The 23,461-nt window shown below is 36.5% G+C and overlaps 3 protein-coding genes across 4 annotated transcripts; 2 read left to right on the plus strand and 1 right to left on the minus strand.

The window, feature by feature from the left end:
• The first annotated feature begins 14 nt into the window (after window positions 1-14).
• On the plus strand, window positions 15-12,114 carry LOC122026349 (DNA-directed RNA polymerase 1B, mitochondrial-like). The gene is made up of 19 exons (XM_042585035.1): window positions 15-1,143; window positions 2,711-2,923; window positions 3,000-3,133; window positions 3,218-3,284; window positions 3,352-3,410; window positions 3,536-3,653; window positions 4,237-4,350; window positions 4,451-4,582; window positions 4,673-5,089; window positions 5,917-5,967; window positions 6,680-6,750; window positions 9,565-9,649; window positions 9,897-10,049; window positions 10,182-10,256; window positions 10,646-10,735; window positions 10,835-10,882; window positions 11,014-11,128; window positions 11,233-11,336; window positions 11,452-12,114. The coding sequence occupies exons 1-19, from the start codon at window positions 304-306 to the stop codon at window positions 11,560-11,562; spliced, it is 2,997 nt and encodes a 998-aa protein (XP_042440969.1). The 5' UTR covers window positions 15-303; the 3' UTR covers window positions 11,563-12,114.
• Window positions 12,115-12,292: 178 nt separating this feature from the next.
• On the minus strand, window positions 12,293-15,410 carry LOC122026180 (protein NSP-INTERACTING KINASE 1-like). 2 transcript variants are annotated; one of them, XM_042584828.1, is made up of 10 exons: window positions 14,822-15,410; window positions 14,605-14,737; window positions 14,465-14,530; window positions 14,241-14,384; window positions 14,090-14,161; window positions 13,954-14,013; window positions 13,788-13,885; window positions 13,570-13,716; window positions 13,148-13,489; window positions 12,293-13,079 (listed from the first exon to the last, which is right to left on the minus strand). In XM_042584828.1, the coding sequence occupies exons 1-10, from the start codon at window positions 14,925-14,927 to the stop codon at window positions 12,373-12,375; spliced, it is 1,875 nt and encodes a 624-aa protein (XP_042440762.1). In that variant the 5' UTR covers window positions 14,928-15,410; the 3' UTR covers window positions 12,293-12,372. The 2 variants fall into 2 exon arrangements, with proteins under 2 accessions (XP_042440762.1, XP_042440761.1); XM_042584827.1 differs by having other exon boundaries at window positions 14,459-14,530; window positions 14,822-15,408.
• Window positions 15,411-17,733: 2,323 nt separating this feature from the next.
• Window positions 17,734-22,953, plus strand: LOC122027343 (plant UBX domain-containing protein 4-like). The gene is made up of 4 exons (XM_042586293.1): window positions 17,734-17,964; window positions 21,150-21,435; window positions 22,239-22,334; window positions 22,412-22,953. The coding sequence occupies exons 1-4, from the start codon at window positions 17,822-17,824 to the stop codon at window positions 22,793-22,795; spliced, it is 909 nt and encodes a 302-aa protein (XP_042442227.1). The 5' UTR covers window positions 17,734-17,821; the 3' UTR covers window positions 22,796-22,953.
• Window positions 22,954-23,461: the final 508 nt, after the last annotated feature.

Raw genomic sequence — 23,461 nt, forward strand, 5'->3', positions numbered from 1 at the left:
CAGATGAGACTCATAGGGTTTAAGAAGGGGCAGGGTCTTTGGTGGGCGTGAAGGCGCCGCCTCTCTTGTTCCTCTGCGCCGCCTCTTCAACTCTCGATTGGTCTCCTCTTTCGATCACTGATGTACACTCTCGTCCACTAGCTCGCAGCACTCTGACCGCTGATCGATTTTCGTCGTAAAGCTTGGATTTTTCAGTGTGATGGCGCTGTCTGCATCCTTCCAATCCTAAGGTTCGTGCACCTTCTCCAGACCGCTATCATTTTGAGAGATCGCGACTCCAGTTCGTCGTCGGGCAGCATAGGTATGTGGCGCAGCATTGCAAGAACGGGAGTCCGATCCTCTCGTAACCTCAGATTGCCTGGTGGTCGGTCGGATACGCACCCTTCCGTCTCGGGATTTCTAGGTTCCTCTCCAAATTCATTCCCACGCGAGGAAAGTAAGTTCTTGGATGCGCCTCTAGCTGCTAAGCTCTTGGGCGCCGGGTGCCGACGGGATGGAGAGTGTCTGCCGGATTTATGGCGTATGAATCCGTCAATTTTGGGGGCATCTGAGTTAATTTCGAATTCCAGGAGCTTCTCCAGCGTCGCAAAGACTGTCTCTTCTTCTGATGAGGCTGCCTTTACTGATGCTGATGAAGATATCTCGATAAGTGGGGTGGTGCAGCCCTTGTTTCAGTTGAAGAATAATGACGTTAGCCGAGGCAAGGACAAGGAGGAAGGGGTTATATCTGAGATTAAGCTGAATCATCCGAGGGAGATAGAAGGAACCGATTCAGCCAAGTATGCAGCTCTACACCAGAGACAAATAAAGTTGGAGACTGACGCTTGGGAGGCAGCAGCAAAAGAGTATAAGGAACTCTTGATGGAAATGTGCAAGAAAAAGCTAGCCCCCAATTTGCCATACGTCAAGTCCTTGTTCTTGGACTGGTTTGAACCATTCAGGGATCAGATAGCTGCAGAGCAGGAAAGGTGTAAGGGTCAAACAAAGTTACCATATGCTCCGTTTTTCAATCTCCTTCCAGCAGATATGATGGCAATCATCACCATGCACAAGCTTATGAGTCTTCTAATGACGGGTAGTGGAGATGGGATTGTCCGTGTAGGTCCAGCTTCATGCAACGTTGGTGAGGCTATTGAGCAAGAGGTGCTAATATCTTCTTATGCTATACTTTCATATTTTCATTTTTTTTTGTCCATGGACTATCTTCTGTGTTTATGGTTCTTATGTTAAAATAATTACAGGAAATATTTATTTATGTGTTTTTGTCCATTGACTATCTACAGTATTTGTGGTTCTTATGCTAAATTAATCTTAGGAACTAGGAACTAGATAACCAACTTACAAAGTCCTAATTTGCTCATCTGTTAAGGTTGGGTAATACAAGCTTAATATGCTCCACTCGATATCAATGACAATTGTCTCAAATTGTGAATTTCTAGTGAAGTCTGTTGCATATTCCTTCTGGAAAATTGGAATCCTAACCTGTTCATTTGGTTTTAGAACATATTGAGCATCTTATTTAGTAAAACTAAATTTATTAGCAAATCTTAGTTAATATAAGAGCATGGACTATCAGTATCACTGAGGAAGAGTACTCAGAATTGTTCTTCTTATTAAAGGCCTAGTCTTTTCTAAATAAAGGTCTGTCATCATTTTGAAGCAATCATAAGATCATATTTCCTATTTGAAAATTTTCTAAACCCAGTCTCTGATCCTACAAAGGTTGAACATTCAAATCTTTCCATTTTTGACACAGTAAACTTCTATGTTATTTTATGCAAATAAAATAATTGCATTTACTTATTGACTATTAACTAGGCTTGGAAGAACTGAGACTAAAAATTTAGCAAGTACCACAATCGGATTCCCCTATCACGGGGCATTGCTTTAATCAATTTGTATGGGACAAGAAGCCAACTGACTCTGCATTTCATCTTGCGGATATGCTAGTTTTTGGTACTTATAAATGAGACTGGTGCTTCTACCAGTCAAAATTTGATCTGTGGTTTACAAGTTGTCATATAATCACTAGGAAGGGTCTCAGCAAGAAATTCAAATTGATCTTAAGAAGACTGTGGTTGATATCTTCTCTTTAACAAACTCAAATAAAATGTGCATCCATTCAAAAGTGCATAGGCCTTCAGGTTATTGTAGAATGAGAGACCTCTTTCCATATCAACTTAGCAGATTTGTACTTGAACGAAATTTATCAAGCCAAGTATATAAGCCTTACAGTTTATTGCAGAATTAAATTGTACCTTATTTCCGATCAACTTGTCCATCAGTCTCATGCATATCCAATTGATTCTGTTGTTGTTGTTATTACTTTTGACCACAGAATTCATTATGACGTTCAGAAGCGAAAACCTTTTGTCAGAATATTACAGGTTAATGGTCATTGATGTTGCTTCTAATTGGAAATTTACTGCTTAATGGTTTGATATTGCAGTTATCTGATGGTATTTTTTGCCTTGTATTTCTCAGATGTCTTAATTTTTATTCTAGTTGTTCATGGATGGTAATTAAGTATTATAATATTCATTTAGTCATTTTGGTTAGCTTTATGTTTTCATTTGTTGTTGAATTGTATATTTGAGGTATGATATGGTAATGCTACTATAATAACTTCTAGTTTCCTTGGTTAACACGGAATTGCTTGTGCTCATTGAGCCGTACTGGCCTAATTTGTGCACACTTCTGCATGGATCAGGTTAGAATTCACAGTTTTTTAGAGAAGACAAAAAAGAAAGATAGCAAGAAAAAGATAACTGAAGAAGAGGAGGGCGACACTGTGACAAAGGATCAACAGTTTTTGAGGAAGAAGGTAAAAACTTTGATAAAGAAGCAGAAGCTTCGCCAAGTAGCGCAGATTGTTAAGGACCAAGATGACTCAAAGCCTTGGGGTCTGGATATGCATGCCAAGGTATAATTTCTTTCGTTTAGAAATTTCATATTGTATCAGCTGTATAATTTTACCTTGCATGCATTTTTTTTGTTAGGTTGGGAGCCGTTTGATTGACCTATTATTGGAGACTGCTTATATACACTCCCCTGCTAGCCAGTCAGCAGATGGTCTTGTAGCTATTCGACCAGCATTCAGACACTGCCACAGAACTAGGACCAATGATCAACAGTAAAGCTCTTGATATTAGTTCTCCTTTTAAGATGGTGAAAGATCATTGTTTTCCATAAACTGATTTTAGTTCTTTATCTACAGAAAGCCTGGCCGCCTTTTTGGGGTTATCGAATGTGATCCATTAGTTCGGCAAGGATTGGACAAGACGGTTAGTTTGATAATTTGTTCATCTCTTTCATTTGTGATATTTGCTCTGAACAAATTCTGTTTAACAGGCAACACACATTGTTATGCGTTACATGCCTATGTTGGTGCCTCCAGTTGGTTGGACAGGGTAAGTGCTTATTGATGCCAATAATGCTTGACTGTTGATTTAATTAGTCATTTTTCCTCATCAATCTAATGATAAGATTTCTAAAAAGAAAGATTCTTATTAATGGATTTATTTTGATGTTTTAGGTACAACAAAGGAGGACATTTTTTTCTACCATCTTATGTAATGAGAATACATGGGGCAAGACAACAAAGGGAGGCAGTTAAAAGGACTCCAAGAAAGCAGATGCAAACTATCTTCGAGGTTTTATATCGTGAAAACTTGTTAAACTTGTACATTGTTTATGCAATTATAAACTCAAGAATATTTTCTTTATGGTGCCGACTGAGTTGCTAAAGACATTGTCTATTGATACTTAACCTTGGATCAAATCCCACATCATTGATTATCTTCTAGATTTTTTTATTCATGTTATTGTTTCATTGGAACTCATTCTAATTCTTTTGGTTTCCCTAATTATTGATATATGCATCTATAATTGTAAAGTTTTGATTATATAATAATTTAGTCTGCATATTGAAATAGTTGGTCTTTTTCTTTTTATCCTGATGGTGGCCTTTTCCATTTTAAAGCGGTTTGTTTTTTTCATTAAATTACCATGCATGGCTTCCACATATGGAAATGCATGATTGAAATATGCACGAGCTTCTATGATACTTGCATCGTTTTGCTAATGATTTGTATTGTTGCTAGCAAGAGCCTGCTTAGCAACATTTTTTTCGCGTATCTGCACAACGGCTTCCACCTACTCAGCAATTTGGGGGTGGTTATTGTCTAGGATAAGGTATTCTGTGAATTAGCAGAGAACTAATCGTACGTATTTCAGGCTCTGGACACGCTTGGTAGTACTAAATGGAGGGTAAACAAAGGGGTACTTAGTATTGTAGAAAGAATATGGTCCAATGGAGGATGTCTTGCTGGCTTGGTTGACCGTGAAGTTGTGAGTTTTTCTTGGCTCTTTATATTATCTTTGATACATACTTTTTTTTTTTTACAATGTAACTTGTTCAAGTCTCATTTTCGATATGTTCCAACTCCAGATCCCTCTTCCTGAGAAACCTGATACTGAAGATGAGACTGAACTTCGGGCGTGGAAGTTGAAAATGAGATTTGTTAAGAAGAAAATTAGCGAAAGACATTCTCAAAGCTGTGATGTGGAACTTAAACTCTCTGTAGGAAGATACCTTTTGTATTACTTCCATAAGTTCCTTTACCAACATTTATATCTAAAATATGAACTCATCCTTTATTCTTGAAATCAGGTAGCTAGAAAGATGGAAGATGAGGAGGGATTCTATTATCCACACAACCTGGACTTCAGAGGGCGTGCTTATCCAATGCACCCCTACCTAAACCATCTTGGTTCTGATTTATGCCGAGGAATTTTAGAGTTTGCAGAGGGAAGGGCACTTGGAAAATCTGGCTTACGTTGGTTAAAAATTCATTTAGCAAATTTATATGGTGGTGGAGTGAACAAGTTGTCTTATGATGGTCGAATAGCATTTACAGAAAGTCACTTGGAGGATATATTTGACTCTGCGGATAGACCACTTGAGGGTGGGCGTTGGTGGTTAGATGCTGAAGACCCCTTCCAATGCCTGTCAGTTTGTATCAATCTCGCTGAGGCATTAAGAAGCTCTTCTCCAGAAACTACAATTTCACACATACCTGTACATCAGGTGCATGAGTATTCTAGTGTCATGTTCTCTGCTTAAATGATGCAATAATTTGCCTTTGATTAGTCTCTGTTTCTAGTTGAAAATCATGACTTGTTTTATATCAGCTATTATGTTTCAATTATCCACATGAATTAGGATTCTATAATCATTGGGATCAAGAAACCTATGGGAACTTTAGGAATGTTGAAAGAGAATAAAATGAAAGAAAGTGAAAGGGAATAAAAAAGAAAAATAAATCATAAACAAAAAAAAAAGAACAGAAAAGAAAAAGGAAGGTGGGTTAGGGGTCACTTGAAGGATTTATAATAGTTATATGGATACCTAAAGTATGAAAAAAGTTGATGTTCTTGTCCCAACCGTTCTTGTTAATCCTGATACCACTAGTAAAAGGTGAATTAATATAAACTTGTGAATGTCAGCTCCCTACATTATCTGATGGACAATTGCTTGGTGTCAAACAGACTTCACAATTGGTAGACCACTATATATTGAATTATTTTAACAGAACATGTTTTGTATGAAGTAAATGCAAAACAATGCTCCTGTTTTTTATAGAAATTGAAAGGAGATAGATTTAAATAGTTTGGCGAAACAACTAGATAGTAATTTTTTCTGAGTTCATAGAACAACAATATTTTAGAGTTTTATAATGTGTGTGTGTGTGTGTTTTTTTTTTTCATTTATTCGACAGCTTTGTTATTCCCTCTTAACTGTGATATTGCTAATCCCGTGAATAGTCTTTTTTGGCTTTACTATTATTTTGTTACTAAAAGTGGTTATTCTGTGCAATCAAAATAGTGCCTGAAACTTTCTATTTCCTTTTTCAGGATGGATCTTGTAATGGACTTCAACACTATGCAGCTTTAGGAAGAGATAAGGTAGATCCTCTCTTTTGTTATTGCAAATTGCATTCTTGTAAAGGGATTTTGTTATCAAAGCAATATTCATTTTGATGAAGTCGGAAGCAAAGTGCTAGAGTAGAATGTATCTTTCGAAAGTTTTAAAATATATTTTCTCTAAGATTTAACTGTTGATCTTACTAAGAACTTATTGAAATTGGAAGCCTTATTTTGGTGTTGACTAGTCTCATGAAGATGATGCATCACTCTCAATCGAGCATAACACTATTGTCCAGGGAGATGTCAACAACAATGGAGGTATTCTGTGGTGATGGTAGCTGTTGGCTTCTTATCCCATCCCATCTCCTAGGACATGATGGTCGTTGCTGCACTAGGGTCTTGACACTCAATGTTTTGGTGGAATTGGCTGCTACCATCTCTTGCTGAACTTTGTTTTTTGTTGTGTTCGAATTTGTAGCTGTTTTATTTGATTACTTTAAGTTCTTTTGGTCCTTGTGCAGTTCATATTTAGTAGGCTTTTTATTTGCATCTCTTATTTAGTCAGAATATTACACTAAATATTGTTATGCTTAATTTGAGGCCAACAGAGAGCATTGCTTCTATTAATAAAACAAATTATAACTAATATTGTGTACATGTTTTCATTTTTATTATACTATCTAATTTCTTTCTTTTTATATAATGTAACATTTTTTGAATTCTAATTAACTCAACTTCAAATTGAATTTAGTTTGGGGCTGCTGCGGTAAACCTAGTTGATGGAGACAAGCCTGCAGATGTTTACTCGGGCATAGCTGCTGGGTATGTTCTTGTGCTTCAATAATTTGTTTATTGTTCAATTACTTCAATAACTTGTTTAATTATGTTTGATTCATTTTTCTTGTCTTAATTTCCTAGATGCTTGGGTAATATTATGTTGGATTGATAAATTTTATTCTGGCATGCCAACTATTTAGAGGCTATGCAATTCAACTTGAAATGTTTAGGGTCAGTTTACATGGATGAAAACTATGGGAGGGAGGAGGGAAAGTAACACAAAATATGTCCATAATGATGAAGTTCCATGTACTTTAATTAAATACAAATTTATTTAATTAAGTGAAAATTAATTAATTAATTATACTATTTTTAATTTATTTCATTGGAACACATGATAATTATAATATGTGTACTTGGCACAACACTTTGATTAAATAAAAATTTATTGAATTTAGTTAAAAAATAATTTATTTTATTAATTTTAATTTAGTTCATTGGAACACATGATAATTATAATATGTGTGCATCCAATGAATTTGATAATATTTTAAAAAAAAACCTATAAAATTCAGTTCGAAAGTATAAAAAAATTTCAACTTTGAATTTAATTTTATTAAGTATAAAAAATATTAAATCTAAATGTTTCAAATTTGATTGAGTTGAATCAATCTAACTTTATATATATTTTTAAGAAAAATTCATATTTAAATATATTTAATTATAAAATTCAAAATCTAATTGAAGCCTAAAATATAATATTTTACATACTAAAATTTGAAAAATCTTATATCTATTTATTTTTTACTCATCTAATAATTATAGTTAGAAACAAAATTAAATTAAAACCAAATGAGGGAATTTAAATTATTTCACTACATTAAAAAAAAATATTTATGTTTGTAAAAAAAAATACAAAGTGATACTTAATACTCAATTTTCTTATCAAATAATATGAATAAATTTCAAACACAATTATATAAACACATAAAAATATATATTCATTTCAAATAAAATTACATGTTTAACAATCAAAGCCTTTTGCAAATTTTAAATTGTTATAATGCTACAAATTCAAAGCAAAACATAACCATATCCTAGTTTATTGAAAACCAAGGAATGTCTAATTTCCTCATTACTTATTCAATAGATTTATTTGAAATTATTATATGCAATTGTTATGAAACAAAAGAAGTACATAATTTACAATTGGCTAAAGTTAAAAAAAAACCTGGTGGTTACAAGCATTTTTAATTATTAAAGTGATTAAATTAATCAATAAATATAAACAAAATAGCAAACATATATTAATAATGTAATTAATTATTAAATAAACAACTTATTTCAATAAAAAGTTAATTATAGGATACAAATTTTACTGAGTAAAATTAATTTTGCTTTTATTAATAATTCAATTAAACAATATCGAATTCATATAGACACGGTATGATAGAGTCGTTTTGATCGGAAAATGAAATTGATGCATGGTTTGAAATTTCAAACCTTGGTAGTAATACAATTACAATGAGTTTATTCATTCTAAAGGGTTTTTCAAGTACATTCTAAGAAAAAAAATACAGCTCAGTGCACAAAACTCCCGTCAATGCGGGTTCCGGGGAAAGGTCGAACCACAAGAGGTTGTCTTTGCGACTCGATCTTGTTACTACAAGGTCACATGGCAACAACTTTACTATTGCATCAAAGGTTCCCTTTAGGTACATACTAAGAAACTTAAAACGAAAATATAGCAATCAACTAATTACTAAGAGAAATTATTAATTAAAACATAGATAAAACAAACTATAAATCCTCAATGAGCAATGATAAATCTCCAAAAGGCTATAACACCAATGTATATTTTAGAGCAATCTAATGTCCTGACACCCTACATGCTCACCTTGGGTAAATCTAGAAACAAGATAATACAAACATTAACTAGGGAAATAGCTACTTAGGTGAATGTTTACTAAGCTTGTATGGATTTTTAATATTGGTAGCAAATCAAGTAGGGATAAAATTGGTATAGCCACCCCAATTAGTTGGTACAAATATGATTTGATCATGAATGATGACGATGACAATGATAGAACATTGTTGATTAATATTGATTGATATATTTCATGGGTTTTTGATTAGATGATTGACATGGATATTTTTCTATGTGGAAATGGGGAAGTGTGAATTGGATGTTTATCAATATACTTTACTGGTTAGAGATTAGCCATTTTGTTACTATAAATATGTTTTTAATATTTTTTAATACCGAGCACATATGCACCTCTATTCTATATATTCGCTATGCCGTGGGTCAACACATACTGCATATAACCATATATGCATTCTGAAATCTTGGCAGGGACGTAAAGACCATTGTATGAAATGCTATAAGCAAGTATTCAACCACTGTATTTTCTACTTGCCCACTTTTTATAAAGTGGTTTCCATTAGCTGGATAACATAGTCACACTCTCTCTTAAGGGGACACCTACACTGTGTTGGATGTGCAAATTCACCTATTTTCTCCTGTCCAGTGTGCACTGTACACAGAAAGGGCTGCCTGTTGCAGCAACATCTATGCAGCTTTACAATTTAAGAATTTAATTGTTTTTTAGCTGAATTATTTAGTGAGATGTCTTACATAATCAAAGCTTATTTTGATTTATCTCCTCTAACTTCTGTGCACCTCTTAGAGCTACTAATTAATTAAAAGTTTGCAATCTACTGCTTAAACTTTTTTGCATTTTCACTACCCTTTCAACTGAGAAAAATCTTCAAGGATATTGTCTAATTGAAATTGACATTGGTTAGCCTTTTGGAACGCTGAAATAAGTCATTATGAATATCATTTATATAATGCAGGGTCCAAAAAATCATGCAACGAGATGCACAGCAAGATCCTGCTGAAAACCCAAATGCTTTACTGGCCAGAGTATTAGTTGGTCAGGTTTGTACATTGCCTGGTCTACATTGTCCTAATACTTTGCTGTATCTAGTTTGAATTTGCAGCAAGAACACTTTTGATTGTTCACCTGTAGACTGTTGATTCTAACATGAATTATTGAATTGATTGTTCTTTTCTAATACTTTTTATGCCATGTATGGAAGTAGGTGGAAATAGAGGACTTGCTTTTCTTGTTAATCATGCATTAGATTTTGGTTGCTCCTTTGTAATTGTTTTTGCTTTTATTAAGGTTGATAGGAAGTTGGTGAAGCAGACTGTCATGACGTCTGTTTATGGTGTAACTTATATTGGAGCTCGAGACCAAATAAAAAGAAGATTAAAGGATCGTGGTGTTTTTGCTGATCAAAGAGAGCTATCTAGTGCTGCTAGTTATGCTGCTAAAGTAAGAAATAATCTTCTTCTCACTTTACTCTTTTCATTATGTACTTTAGGTTTAGTTGAATGTTTTTTTGTTTATCTGAGTATCTTGATCATCTGTTTGTGTTTATCTGAGCATCTATGATCATCTGTACAGACGACGTTGACTGCATTAGGGGAGATGTTTGAATCTGCACGTTGTATTATGAACTGGCTTGGTGATTGCGCGAAGGTTTGTAATTAGTTAATTAGTCATCAATACTACAAAGCTTATCAGAACTAAAACTCAAGTATACAGGCTACTTTTAGCCAATTAAGGTTACTTTTAGCCGATAAAGGCTGCTTTCTGGATAGAGATGTTGAAAATGCTGTTAAGTTAGCTATTTCTTCTACTATGAACTATGCTAAAACTACATTACATACTGTCTTAAACATGAATTTCCTCAGAATATCGTGTTTTCTTGAACACAATTTTCTATTAACATAGTGCTTTAATTTTCCTTGATATAAAATTAGGTATTAGCTTTTGATTACACTGATGATTATGCTTGTGTTTTCTTTCATATTTTTAGAAACCTAAGTACTGGAAAAGGTAATAAACTGAGTTGTCTTGTTCTACAGATTATTGCTACAAAAAACCATGCAGTGAGGTGGACTAGTCCTCTTGGACTTCCTGTAGTTCAGCCATATCGTGCACTTGGAACACAACTTGTAAGTTATACTTGAAGCTATTGATGCAAGATTCCAGTCTTCGTTCTTCTTTATTGGGCATTAACTAATCTTTCCATATATATTAACAATGTCGTGCAGGTTAGAACATCTCTTCAGGTAGTGTCCTTACAAAAGGAAACTGACAAGGTCTGCTTCTATTTTCTTCACCATTTTTTTTTTTTTTTGCCTGTAGCTGAAGATATTAGCATGACCTCTTCTTTGATCCGTGATCAAGATTTTAGATGCTCATCTTTTGAGCCTTCCTGTTCCTTATATAGGTCTTGGTGAAACGACAAAGAACAGCATTTCCCCCAAACTTTGTTCACTCTCTTGATGGCTCTCACATGATGATGACTGCAGTTGCCTGTAAAAGAGCAGGATTAAGCTTTGCAGGTTTGTTCTTTTGTTATGGAAGACACCTTTACATAATTAAATACAGTTCTTTTCTACTGCATCCATGAAGTGGCTGATTATACATCCTTTTATTTCTGTTGCAGGAGTCCATGATTCATTCTGGACACATGCATGCAATGTCGACCAGATGAATACAATTCTTCGTGAAAAGTTTGTGGAACTCTATGAGAAGCCCATATTGGAAAATGTAATAACATTTTCCACACCTTTTTTTTCTAATGTCAGAATAGTTTAAATGTAGTTGTTTAATCCTTCCCCGTTTGAGGGCAGTTCCTGACATGCCATACGGTACTCTTTTGCAGCTACTGGAAAGCTTTCAGCAAAACTTTCCGACCTTAGAATTCCCACCTTTGCCGGAGCGGGGAGATTTTGATCCGAGAGATGTTCTGAATTCTACTTATTTTTTCAACTAATGTGACTGTTCCCTTCCAGCTCTTCGCCTTGATGTTGGTTGTAAGACTCAAACATCTGCATCTTCGTTTGGCCATGCAAGGATGCTGCTTCTTCATGCAGCAGTCTCCACGACTGAAGTTCAGGGAAAGTCGTTTCTGCGTTATGTTTCGCCGAGGTCCAAATTCGATGAGATTTATTTATCGATTAAATAAATCAGTGCAGACGTCAGGGTAAAAGCAATAAAATGTTAATCAGGGACAGGATGAACTTCCTATATACGCACTGAACTAGCCTTGAGAATGAGCAGGTAAGTTCAAGCAGTGGAAACTATGACAATGCCTCACAATAAATGCCAAGACATTCGAGATCACAGAGATCTAGATAACCTTTTTGAGAAGTTTCTTTTTGTAAAATTAGTTTGAATGAGATTTTGCACGAGTTTTTTTTTAGTTGTTGTTGTTTTATTTATATGTTCTTTGATATCAAATATACCTAGAAAATTTGTAAGGAAAATGTAGCATATACTTTGAATTCTCTTCGGTTAATGCTATATTGCTCTTGTTTATTCCTTACCTTTATTGTTTTAGCGTGGTGGAAGAGATTGATCTCAATGATAATACACATTGTTTATTTTATTTGAATCTGAAATGTATGGTTACTTGTTTTTTTGTTGGATGACAATTGATTATAGATAAATGAGTTAAATTGATATAATAACATTATTGGAGAAGATTTAATTTTATTGCTCTTGATTAAAAAAAAACCTGGAAGAAAAAACATATTATTATATTAATGTCAAGCTTTGTGTACAAGCTCTCCGACGAGACACGTCACCTTGGTCCGGAGAGCTCCATGGCTTGGACCAGCAACGACGAGTCGTCGGAAAACCTCTCCGACGGCAATTCGAACCCGTCCTCGAACTTGCGTCCGCCACTGCCTCCGACGCCGCCCATGAGTACTTGGCCGGACGCTGCCGCCTGCTCCGCTTCCTTTTCCAGCATCCGTACCACCTCCGCCATCCTCGGCCGCTCCCCCGGCACGTGCCGCGTGCACAGCAGCGCCACGCGCACCATTTCCTCCGCCTCCGCCTCGTCGTACCCCTTCCTCTTCAGTTCCTCGTCCACCAGCACCTCCACCACCTTCTTCTCCTCCTCCCTGTGCGCCTCGCGCACCCACTCGATCATGGCCCCCTTCTGGCTCGCGGCCCTCGAAGACCCCGCGACGAGCTCGAGGAGGAGGATCCCGAAGCCGAAGACGTCCGTCTTCTCGGAGGACTGCCCGGTGGAGAGGTACTCCGGCGCGATGTGTCCGGCCGTGCCCCGCACCGCGGTGGTCACGTGGGAGTCGCCGTGGTCCAGCATCTTGGCGAGGCCGAAGTCTCCCACCACGGCCTCGCACTCGTCGTCCAGCAAGATGTTAGCCGCCTTGACGTCGCGGTGGATGATCTTGGGGTCGCACTGCTCGTGAAGGTACAGCAGCCCCCTGGCCGCCCCCACCGCGATCCTCTTCCTCCTCCGCCACTCCAACGACGGCCTCGCTGCACGAATTTATAACACAGTAACAATCCAAAGCCAAATCGCTAAATCCACCATCAACTCCACCAACCTCTGAGGCGGGAAGCGACGCTGCCATTGGACATGAAGGGATAAACGAGGAGCCTCTCCGTCGCAGTCATGCAGTACCCCCACAGCCTGAGCAGGTTCCTGTGCACCGCCAAGCTTATCATTTCCACTTCGGTCTGGAACTGGACCTCCCCGCCGGCGGCGTTTCCGTCCCTGAGCCTCTTCACCGCCACCACCGTCCCGTCCCGCAGTTTCCCCTTGTAAACGTTTCCGAATCCGCCTCTTCCCAGTATGTTCTTGCTGCTGAAGTTGTCGGTTGCAATTTGCAGCTCCCTGAACTGGAACCTCCTCAGGTTTCCATGGCAGAGTTCCTCCTTGTGTTGCTCTGCAAAATCAAATGCCATCGACATTGCTGCTTTTAAAAACTGATCTGACATCCTCATCACTGGTGTTAGGACTGCTCACCATTGACATCTAAGAACAGATTCTGGTTGTGCCTTTGCCTCCACCAGAGATAAAATCCCAGGACAAGGCTGATTGTAGCTACACACGCAAAGCTGGATGCAAATGCAAGAACTTTGCGAACTTTCGGCCTTCCTGAAGTCAGGACACCTTGACAAAGAGAACTTCAAATAAGTATTCAGAATCAAGATTTTGATCATCACTTCGGATACTTCATTTACCTTGAGTGTTATTTGAGTTGGAGGAGATCGGCACTGGTGGTGTGTCGAAACATCTCTGTTCTGAACCAGTTGGGCAAATTAAAGGATTGCCTACAATGCTGCGGAAAAAGAAAATAAATGCAGAAACCAATTATTGTTCCTTTGAAGTTTCATGGCATAGACTTACTTAACTGTCTTGGCAGGAAACTTGGGTATAGGGCCACTAAAGTTGTTGTAAGACAAGTCCCTGAATCGTGGAAATAATACATAAGGAAAAAAAAATTTATTTCTTAGATAATTAAATAGCAGGCAGATAAACTCACAAAAAGGTTAGAGCAGTGATGTTTGCCAAAGGCACAGGAAATGCTCCACTGAAACTGTTATTATTTAGCCTCCTGTTGGCAAAGAACAGTTCTTAGTTTATGATTTTTCCACCATGGAAATACTGTTTTTTTTATGAAAAAAAAAACTTACAGGTACTGAAGGCCCTTCAAGCTTCCTGCTGAAGCAGGAATTTCACCCCAAAATTTGTTGTTGGAGAGATCGAGTTTATGGAGTTTGGAGAGCTTCCCAATCTCTTGTGGCACTAATCCTGATATGTTGTTATTCTGCAGGAGACTGAAAACATACGATGATGTTGTCAGAATGGATCAAAGTAACGTGTTGAGTTAAAGAATTTATAGAGTTCCTACACGAACTCAAGATTTGTAAGGTTCCCTATGCTTGGAGAAAGAGTTCCTGAGAGATTCTGGCTAGGAATTTCCCTGTAAAAAAATTGCCACTGAAAAGAATTACAATTCTCTTTTCCTTGCTCACTTTGACTGAGTGGGAGACTCACAGGCCAATCACTAAGGTTTGAGGTGAGCATGAGACCATGCTCCAGCTGCATGGATCAACAGAGTCTCTGTCCCAATTCCCAAGAACACCATGGGGATCCTTTAATAAAACTTTGATGTCCATCAAAGCTTGAACTGAACAACAACAACAAAATATCATTTTTGTCTTCATTAAAAGTTTTTGTAGGAGGAAAGAAGTAGGCCATGGATTTTATTTACCTTCAAAATTAACACCTTTAGGGGAGAGCAAAGCATTTGCAAAATCCAAAGAGCAGAGGAAGAAGGCCACCCACAAGAACACAGCACTTCCCTTGTTCTCCCCCATTGCACTGCCCAGCTTCCAATGGGTGCAAAGGCACAGCCTACGAGCAGTTTTAAGATCTGGAAGAGTGCTTAACGAAGTATTTAGGGGGAGTAGTGATCATTGGTGTCTCTCTTTTTCATCACTTGTTTTGACCGAGAATGGAGCTTATCATTCACTCGCTCTGCAAGTGTGCTTGGTAGAATGTTAGGATAAAGGTATAAGCAATTAGCACGAGTCCAAAAAGTGGAAGAGACGACGAATCGAATACCAGAAGAACCGGCCATTCTTGGCAACTTTCTTCAGACTGAAGAACTGAAAGCCACTTGACCAAAGCACGGTTAATGATGCTGGTTAAGGGGCAACAATGGCGAATGGGGTTCACAGGGTCCACGAATTGTTCTAAAGCACACTTTTTGCACTCGAAATCCTGGCTACGACTTTGAATTGATTCCAACTGAGGGACAAGCCATGCTTTGACGGGATAAAAACAGACACATTGAGATAATACTGGTGAGATCATGGCAGAAGGAGCAGCCATAGCTTTATATTGAGTTGTCGTGAGCAAGAATCTGGCTTTTGAACTTGTGGACCATTAATGGCTTCATTTCATGGTCCCAAAACGAAGCCAGAATTCTGAGGAAAGCTAAGTTCTTGCTGCTTGCAAAGCAGAAAGCAAACATGGTGTATGAACACAGTTGGTTCTAACAAAAAAACATATGAAAGAGGCAAAGATTTTTTATTTTAATCAAAGTCATTAACAAAAAGATAACCTTTTTTTTTTGGCTTTTTAAATGAGATCGCCTGCTAGAACAGGTGGAACAAGGGATGGATCAACGTTCAAAAGTTTTCAAAAAGAGAACCATTGAATGTTCATAATTCAAGGAGAGTAATTTGATGGTTATTCTTCCATAGAAATAGCAGCATGAAGAGAGCTTCATACAACATCTCATAGAATGGTTAAAAAATAAGTTTTATTTTTGTGTCACGTTGGAAGGAAAAGAAAAAAAAAAAAAAAGGAATAAGGTACAAGAAATGTCATGCAGGACATTTCACAGCCTTAACTTTTGATTGTTTTGCTTTGATTTCATTTGTAGGCCTGTCAACTTGCAGTGAACTCATCAGGAGGCACCCTGGCGCCTACTCCATGTGGCAGCGAAGGACACAAATCATTTTAAACACCATGCCCTCACTGAATTCATGCACATGGAATGCTAGTTAGCACTATGAATAGAAGTGTTGATGAGTTGCATTTGGGTCAAACATAACCTCTGTGGAAAATATTGATAACACTCATTCATGATATAGTATCATTGACCTCCGGTTAGACAAATAAATTACTAGGGGCTTCGCCTGCAACTATAGCACATGTCAAGGGTGAGATAACCTACAGGGCTTCCGAACATGTTGGAAATTGACCTTGAGTTTGTCTACAGCAACACTACCATATGAACCATCTGTGCTAGCCCGTAGAAGCTTGGGTCAAACATAACATGAACCCATAAAGGACAATCTGAGCCCCAAGGTTGATGTGGTGGTAAAAGACAGGATGCATTTCCCAAGTAATCAAGATTCAATTCCTACGTAAGGCGCATTTACGATGAGTGAACTATTAATGAAGTTAGGATGTCACGTCAGAAGTTATTGTACTTCTTGGATTTACTTGGTGGACGGAATGTGAGATTTTGATGTCTAATATATAAAATTTTCATCAATATAAGATTTTGAAAGAGAATTAAATTATAGTAGATTTATTATAAACAGTTTTATCCTATATTACAAGAGAGTTATTTTCGTGACTCAAATTCGTGACCACTAAGTTACACGATAATAATTTTACCTATTGTGCATATTAGTATTTTTTTTTTGACAATGTAAGTGTCCAGATTACTTGAGATTAATCTTGAAATAAATTATCTTCTCATACGAATTATCTACCAAGTAAATCCAGAACATAATTTATGCACATTCAAAATTGTTCTATAAATATTAGTTTTAGAATTTTAGTCATATTATTATTATTATTATTATTATTATTTTTTTTTTTTTTTGAGTGTTTTACTTACTATATCATACTCATAAAGTCATATTATACCTCAATCTATATTAGATAAATCTATTAGATCTCTTATACACAGTCTTATCGTGTATTACAAAAGATTATTTTTTGACTCGAATTTATAGATACACGATAATAATTTTAATTATTATTATTATTATTATTATTTTAACAATTTAAGAGTCCATACTTCATCTTCTGATTAATCTTGAAAAAGATTATCTTCTCACCTAATTCACCTGCCAAGTAAATTGGAAACCAAATTTATGCCCACTCAAAAACTTAAATCTCTAACATATTCATTCTGAATATAGACTTTTGCAAATGAGTGCTAAATATTTTTGATCTTATCTCGTCGGAGATATATTGTGGAACTCAATCTTTTTTAAAGTTAAAAGGTTATTCATAGCGGAGTAGATAAAAAAACATTATTTAATATTTAAATTAGAGGTAGATTTTAAAATATAAAGGTATTTAATAGTATGAGAAAGCATTATTTAATATTAAAATACAAAAGTGCAAAATATTTTTATAAGATTTTTAAAATAAAAACTTAATATACTAAATTTTATAAAATAATATTTAAAATATAATTTGATAATATATGGATTTATTATAAAATAAATATGCATTTATCAAAAATTTTTAAAAAATATATGTTTTTTTTAATAAATTAAGTGTTTTCCTGTGGGTCTGTGGCCAGCCCGACAACGACCAGTTTCAGCCCGGCCCATATTTCACGATTTGATTAGTGACCCGAGAAGAGGAGGAGGCCCCGATATTCCTCGTCAAATCTGCTGCTTTCTTCCACCGCCTCCGTTTAGCCGGCTGCTACTCTGTCAGTCTTCGTTCCACGGCGATGGGTTCGAGGGGAGGTGACAAGAAGCCGTCGGGGAGCAGGCCGACCATCCGAACCCTCGCGGATCTGAATCAGAGTTCCGGCCACGGTTCCGATAGCGACTCCGACGCGCCTCAGGAGTACTACACGGGCGGAGAGAAGAGGTTGATCTCCTTTTCTCTTGCGATGTTCGGTTCCTCTAATTGATTTCCGTTTCTTGACCGTGAAGATAAGGCTGGTGATTCCAACGCTGGTGATTCCTGTGGGTGTAATCTCACAAATAGAAGCTAGGTCTGTTTGAATTATGAAAAAGTTTTGGGAGATACAGAAACATAGTTTCTGTGACATTGTTGAGGTCGAGATTGCATCCGGGGTCGATCCTTATCTTTAATCTCTTGTTTTCTCCTATGCGCCATCTGTAGTCTCTTACCGTCAAACGTACTTTACGAGTAAAATTCTTTATAATTCCTGTCTAATAAGGAATATTGGGCTCCAAATTTGTTTGAATTGGTTTTTAATTTCTGGACATAACCTTCTTACGGAAAGAATCTCCTTGTAATGGTGTCAATTGTAGAATTGAAAATATTTCCTATAGAAAATTTGATTTTTGAGGTGTTGGTGAATGTAAATTAAATTTATTTGTCATTTGAGAACTTGATTTACTTTAGGAATGTGGTGCTTATATTCAGGGATGAGTTGCATCAGCTATCATCAATATCTTTCTACATAAAATTTCTGAGCTTTGAGATTGCTTGATCTCTATCTTAATTGGCAAGTTTACTTGCCAAAAATTTTGTGCTTTCTCAAAGTTTCTGGTATACTGGTAGTGCAATTAATATAGTGACTTGCAATATGTGAATTTGTTTTGTCTTCATGAGAATGTGTATTAATGGCAGGCAAGATGTTTAGAAGGATAGTATCACATTTTATAATATATGTAGTACAGTTATACATTCAACAGTATGATTGGGAAATTCTGTTTGATGTTCAAACAACGGTTGTGGAAACATGAAAATTAGGATGAGTCAAACATAGCTTTAAGAAAAACAAAATCCTAGAACTATTGACTAGTGGGCCACTGAGAGAACTTTGTGGTATGAAAGTGTCCCTGTAGTTGAGACCATATAGTTGTTGTTGGGGCCTATTGTTGATTGCTGCTGTTTTTTCACTTTGTATTTAGTTGGTTAAAGTGATGAGTATAACTTCCACGCCTAGTGGTTACATAGTAATATTGGCCACAGTAAAGGTTAATTTTGATTTTAATGAGTTTGCATTGTAGGAAATTGAATATATCCATCGTGAAATAATTTGCAGTGATGAGTATACATCTAGACTTCCACAAAGCTCATTTATATGCTTGTTGGAAAATAATTCATTACAGGATGAATGTGCGGCATTCAATATGAAATAAAGTTCCTTTGAGCTGGATGCAAGTTTTATGCTGTCTTGTTTCACCTACATGAGTGTGTATTGTAATATTCTTATGTTAATCGAGGTTGATCTTAACCTGAATTCTCTTAAAATGAGATGCTCCAAGTCAAGCAAGGTATTTTGACAGGACCTAAGTTTTTTTTTTTTTGTAAGTATAGGTAGAAAGTTAAACATGTTGAATTGTGATATATGATGGTCATTGGTCATGGCATCAGATCATTTAAAATAGTAAGATAACTGATACTAGGAGGGTTGAAACTTGAATGATAAGGCAAATATGTGTTTATAGGATGTAGGTTCTATGCTTATGGTTTGACTCCAACTGTGAGTTTTTTATATCAATTCTTAATGCAACTTACGGGAATCATATTTATTAGTATATATAATTTATTGCATTCATTTGCCATTCTGGTGAGTCAAAAATAGCAGTGCTTTTTTAAACACGATTTTTGAGTCATTTAGATTTTTTTTTCATTCATCTTTGTACTTATACTTGCATGTAAGCAATCTACACCCATAAAAGGGCATCTATGGAGATCACGAATTCTCAAAAATTTAAGTCCTGTCTTTACTAATTAAGGATATTGTCTCTATGCATGAGCTTCTGATAATTTATTAGAGCATCCTTAGTTACTACAAATTCACTGAATATTTGCAAAGGAATATGGATTTCAGTCTGATAGATAATTAGCAGTTATATCTATATATTCTTTCTGCAGTTAATCTAATATGCTACTTGTGAGTAAAATTGCAAAGTGAAAAGTGCAAAAGGCTTTTCAAACTGTTCTGCTAACTACATATTCAAATCAGGGCTACATTTGGAATATTGTCATGATTTGCTTCTTCTGGAAGTGTGTATTTTTGAAATAAAAGTGAGTTTGGAAATACCAGCGATATCTATTCTTATCTTTTCAAATGACACAAAATTCATAAAGATTTGTTGAAACAACATTTTATAGTGCATTCTTAAGGGGTTGAAATGATTTCATGCTAAAATTTTGCTCTTAACAGCTAATGATTATTTCCTCACCCTCTTTCCATAACTTTGATTCATGCATTCATGAATCTTTTAGTAATTTGCCCTCGGGGAAAAACTCCTCCCACCCCCTAGCCACTTGGCGGTCGGCTATAAGTTGACCCTGTGATTTACCTCCTTTCACATAACCTGGGGACGAGTTGTGAGGGGGCGCTTGGGGTGAGTATAATCACCTTTTTGCTACAATGAATCTTTTAGTAATTAATCAACTATCTTCCTTCATTTTGTATTAAAGATGTTTTGCATGAGTACTGGGAAGTTCTTATGGGGCTGCTACATGGTAACTTTAGAATATCAAATACACTGAAAATGCTATGTAAGCCTTAGAATACCAATTTCTATTACATTGATTTCAGTCTGTTGTGGTGGAATACATTACCTGATCGCATGTGTCATATTGCTTTCTTCATAACCAAAGTGTGTTTTAACTTTAGCAAAGTTATTTGATTAATGAATATATGAAATAGGCAGTCATTTGCTCCTCAGTTTAAATAACAGTTAATTTAGAATGACAAATATAATTTATACAACTGACATGAATACGTTGAAATGAATATGTGGGTTACTAGATCATATTAAATAAAAATATATATACCTAAGCAATTAAGCTAAGTCCTGATAAGTGATAGATGGGAGAAAATAGGTTTAAATAATGTGAACTCACTCCTTTAGTTAATTATTCCTGAAGATGTGAACTGAGAAAGGTATAAGGAAGACCAAAGAAATTTTTCTTACATAATTAAACGTGTCTCAACTCTCAAGATAAGCCCAGTTTGTTGGGATACCCAGAGTATTGTCATAGTCATAGTTTCCTGTTGAGGTATGTATGGTAATAACCCAGTTATTTTTTTTGGGTCAGAAATAACCCAGTTAATTTTGCAGTGGAATGCTGGTCCAAGATCCATCAAAAGATGGTAACAGTGTGGATGCAATATTTGAGCAAGCTAGGCAGATGGGAGCCATGCAAGGACCAGTTGATCCTAGTCAATCTTCAAGCTCAAGAAGTTTTACAGGAACTGGCAGACTACTATCAGGTGAAACAGTGCATACTACTCCTCAACAGCCTGAGAACATAGTTCACAATATCTACTTTTGGACCAATGGGTTCACAGTCAACGATGGCCCATTGAGGACGTTTGATGATCCCCAAAATGCATCCTTTCTACAGGTAATGCTAATATTATTATCATCATTCATTTCCTCTTGAAAATATGTATTTAAACCAGCTTCATGCCATCTAGTTTCAAAGATCTTGAACGTTTTACCCATTCTGGGGCATTAAACCCAGAATAGCTATCTTCCATCCAATCTCAAAATATATATATATATGGCATGTAGCAAGGTGATTTACTAGACAATTTTCACAGCCCTTTAACTGTAAGCCATCTCATCCTTGTATACATCCACTATGTGTTTTAAACACCTTGTGAAATGCTTGATTTAACTTGGCTGGAATTTTATCTACATCAATTCAGGTTGTGGTACCATTCCCCTTGTGAGTTGATTGCCTCTTCATTGAACATTATGTTTCTTTCCTTCTATTTGACCTCTGTCCAGCCCTGTGCTCAAGGCATTCTATTTAGCTATTTTTCCTGGCAATGTTTGCTCCTCCAAGATTACATCTGCCCCTGTAATCCACATTTGACAGTTGTTTATATTGTCTAAAGCCCATCTAAACTTTGCAATACTCATTTTTGTAAACAAATGTTGTTCAACATCTTCACCAGCATCACACAAACAACAGTTCAGATCCAGACAAGGTTTCAACAAATTTTAGCAATCTTACTGGTATTACTATAACTACTATTACACTAGCATTATTATTTTTTTGGTACATTTGGATTTTCTGCACTGCTTTGGATGCTCTCCCCATCTTTAACTTATAATTGGAGTATCCAAGGAGACATTTTCTTAGCAAATCTATACTAGTCTGATTATGTTCCTTGTCTTTTCTTGCCTTTCACCTGCCAGAGTATTTTGAAGTCTGAATGCCCAATGGAGCTAGCCCCAGCAGACAGGAGGTCTGTAGTAAATGTCAATCTCATCAGGAGGGCAGAAAATTATTCTGTACGTAAACATAAATTTCCGAGATTGCCCCTTTTCCCCCTTGAATCCTGGTTTCGCTCACCATTTCTCCTTGGCAGGAACCTGTGAGACCCCTTAATCCATTTCAGGGTGCAGGCAGGACACTAGGAACTGGGTCATCCAGCAGCTCTCCAAGTGAAGTAGTCAACGCCAACCCAACATCCAGTAATAGTCCCTCCCCAACCATCCCCCTGGCCGTTGACAGTTCTAAACCGTCTACTACCATCCAGTTGAGGTTGGCAGATGGAACTCGAATTGTTGCACGCTTTAACACCCACCACACCATAGGTGACATACGGTCTTATATCGAGGCATCTAGGCCTGGAGCATCAAATTTGTATCAGCTACAGACGGTCGGTTTTCCACCTAAGCTGCTAGATGATTTATCCAAGACCATTGAGGAAGCAGGCCTTGCTAATTCAGTTATCATCCAGAAGCAATAACTTTGATGCCGTGTGGTTTCCTTACCTTCAAACCCAGTAAACAATGGTTATTTACGTTGATGATTATCCTTGCAACTGTAAGATGCTTATATAAATCTTTAGACCCAAAGGTGTTACCTGATCGCTGCTATGAATCCATGGAACAAATTGGGTGTTCATCGTGCTAAGAATTTCTGAATGGTTAATTTGCTATATTCATCTTTTCCAAGTCTGAGCGTGCATGTTTGTTGCATTTGTTCAGGTAGAACCACAGATCAGGCTCTCGTCATTTCTTCCATTTAATATAGGAAGAGGATTTCACTATTGCATTTAAATCATCTTGTTTTTAATTTCCAGTAGATTTCTGTCTCCTTATTGAGTACTGCTATTAATTCTCTGTTTATTTGTTACGGCCTACTTTAAATTCCTTCTATTTATGGTTGATTAATGCTGGAAAATATGGTTGCAGCCAGTACAAAATTTTAATGCCAGCCAGGTGTTTGCTAATCTTCCTTTTTCTTTTCTTTTGTGGAAGGATTAATCTCTTTACTTGAGCACTATTTGGCACTTGTTCAAGCTGATTGAATCGTCGGCATGAGTTTGGAGCCATAATTGACGAAAACAGCTCAAGGAAGATGAAGAACTAGGCGTACGAACTTGATGCCTAGTGAAGTCGACTTTTTCTTA

Source organism: Zingiber officinale, chromosome 10A (genome assembly GCF_018446385.1).
Source record: "Zingiber officinale cultivar Zhangliang chromosome 10A, Zo_v1.1, whole genome shotgun sequence".
NCBI lineage: Eukaryota > Viridiplantae > Streptophyta > Magnoliopsida > Zingiberales > Zingiberaceae > Zingiber > Zingiber officinale.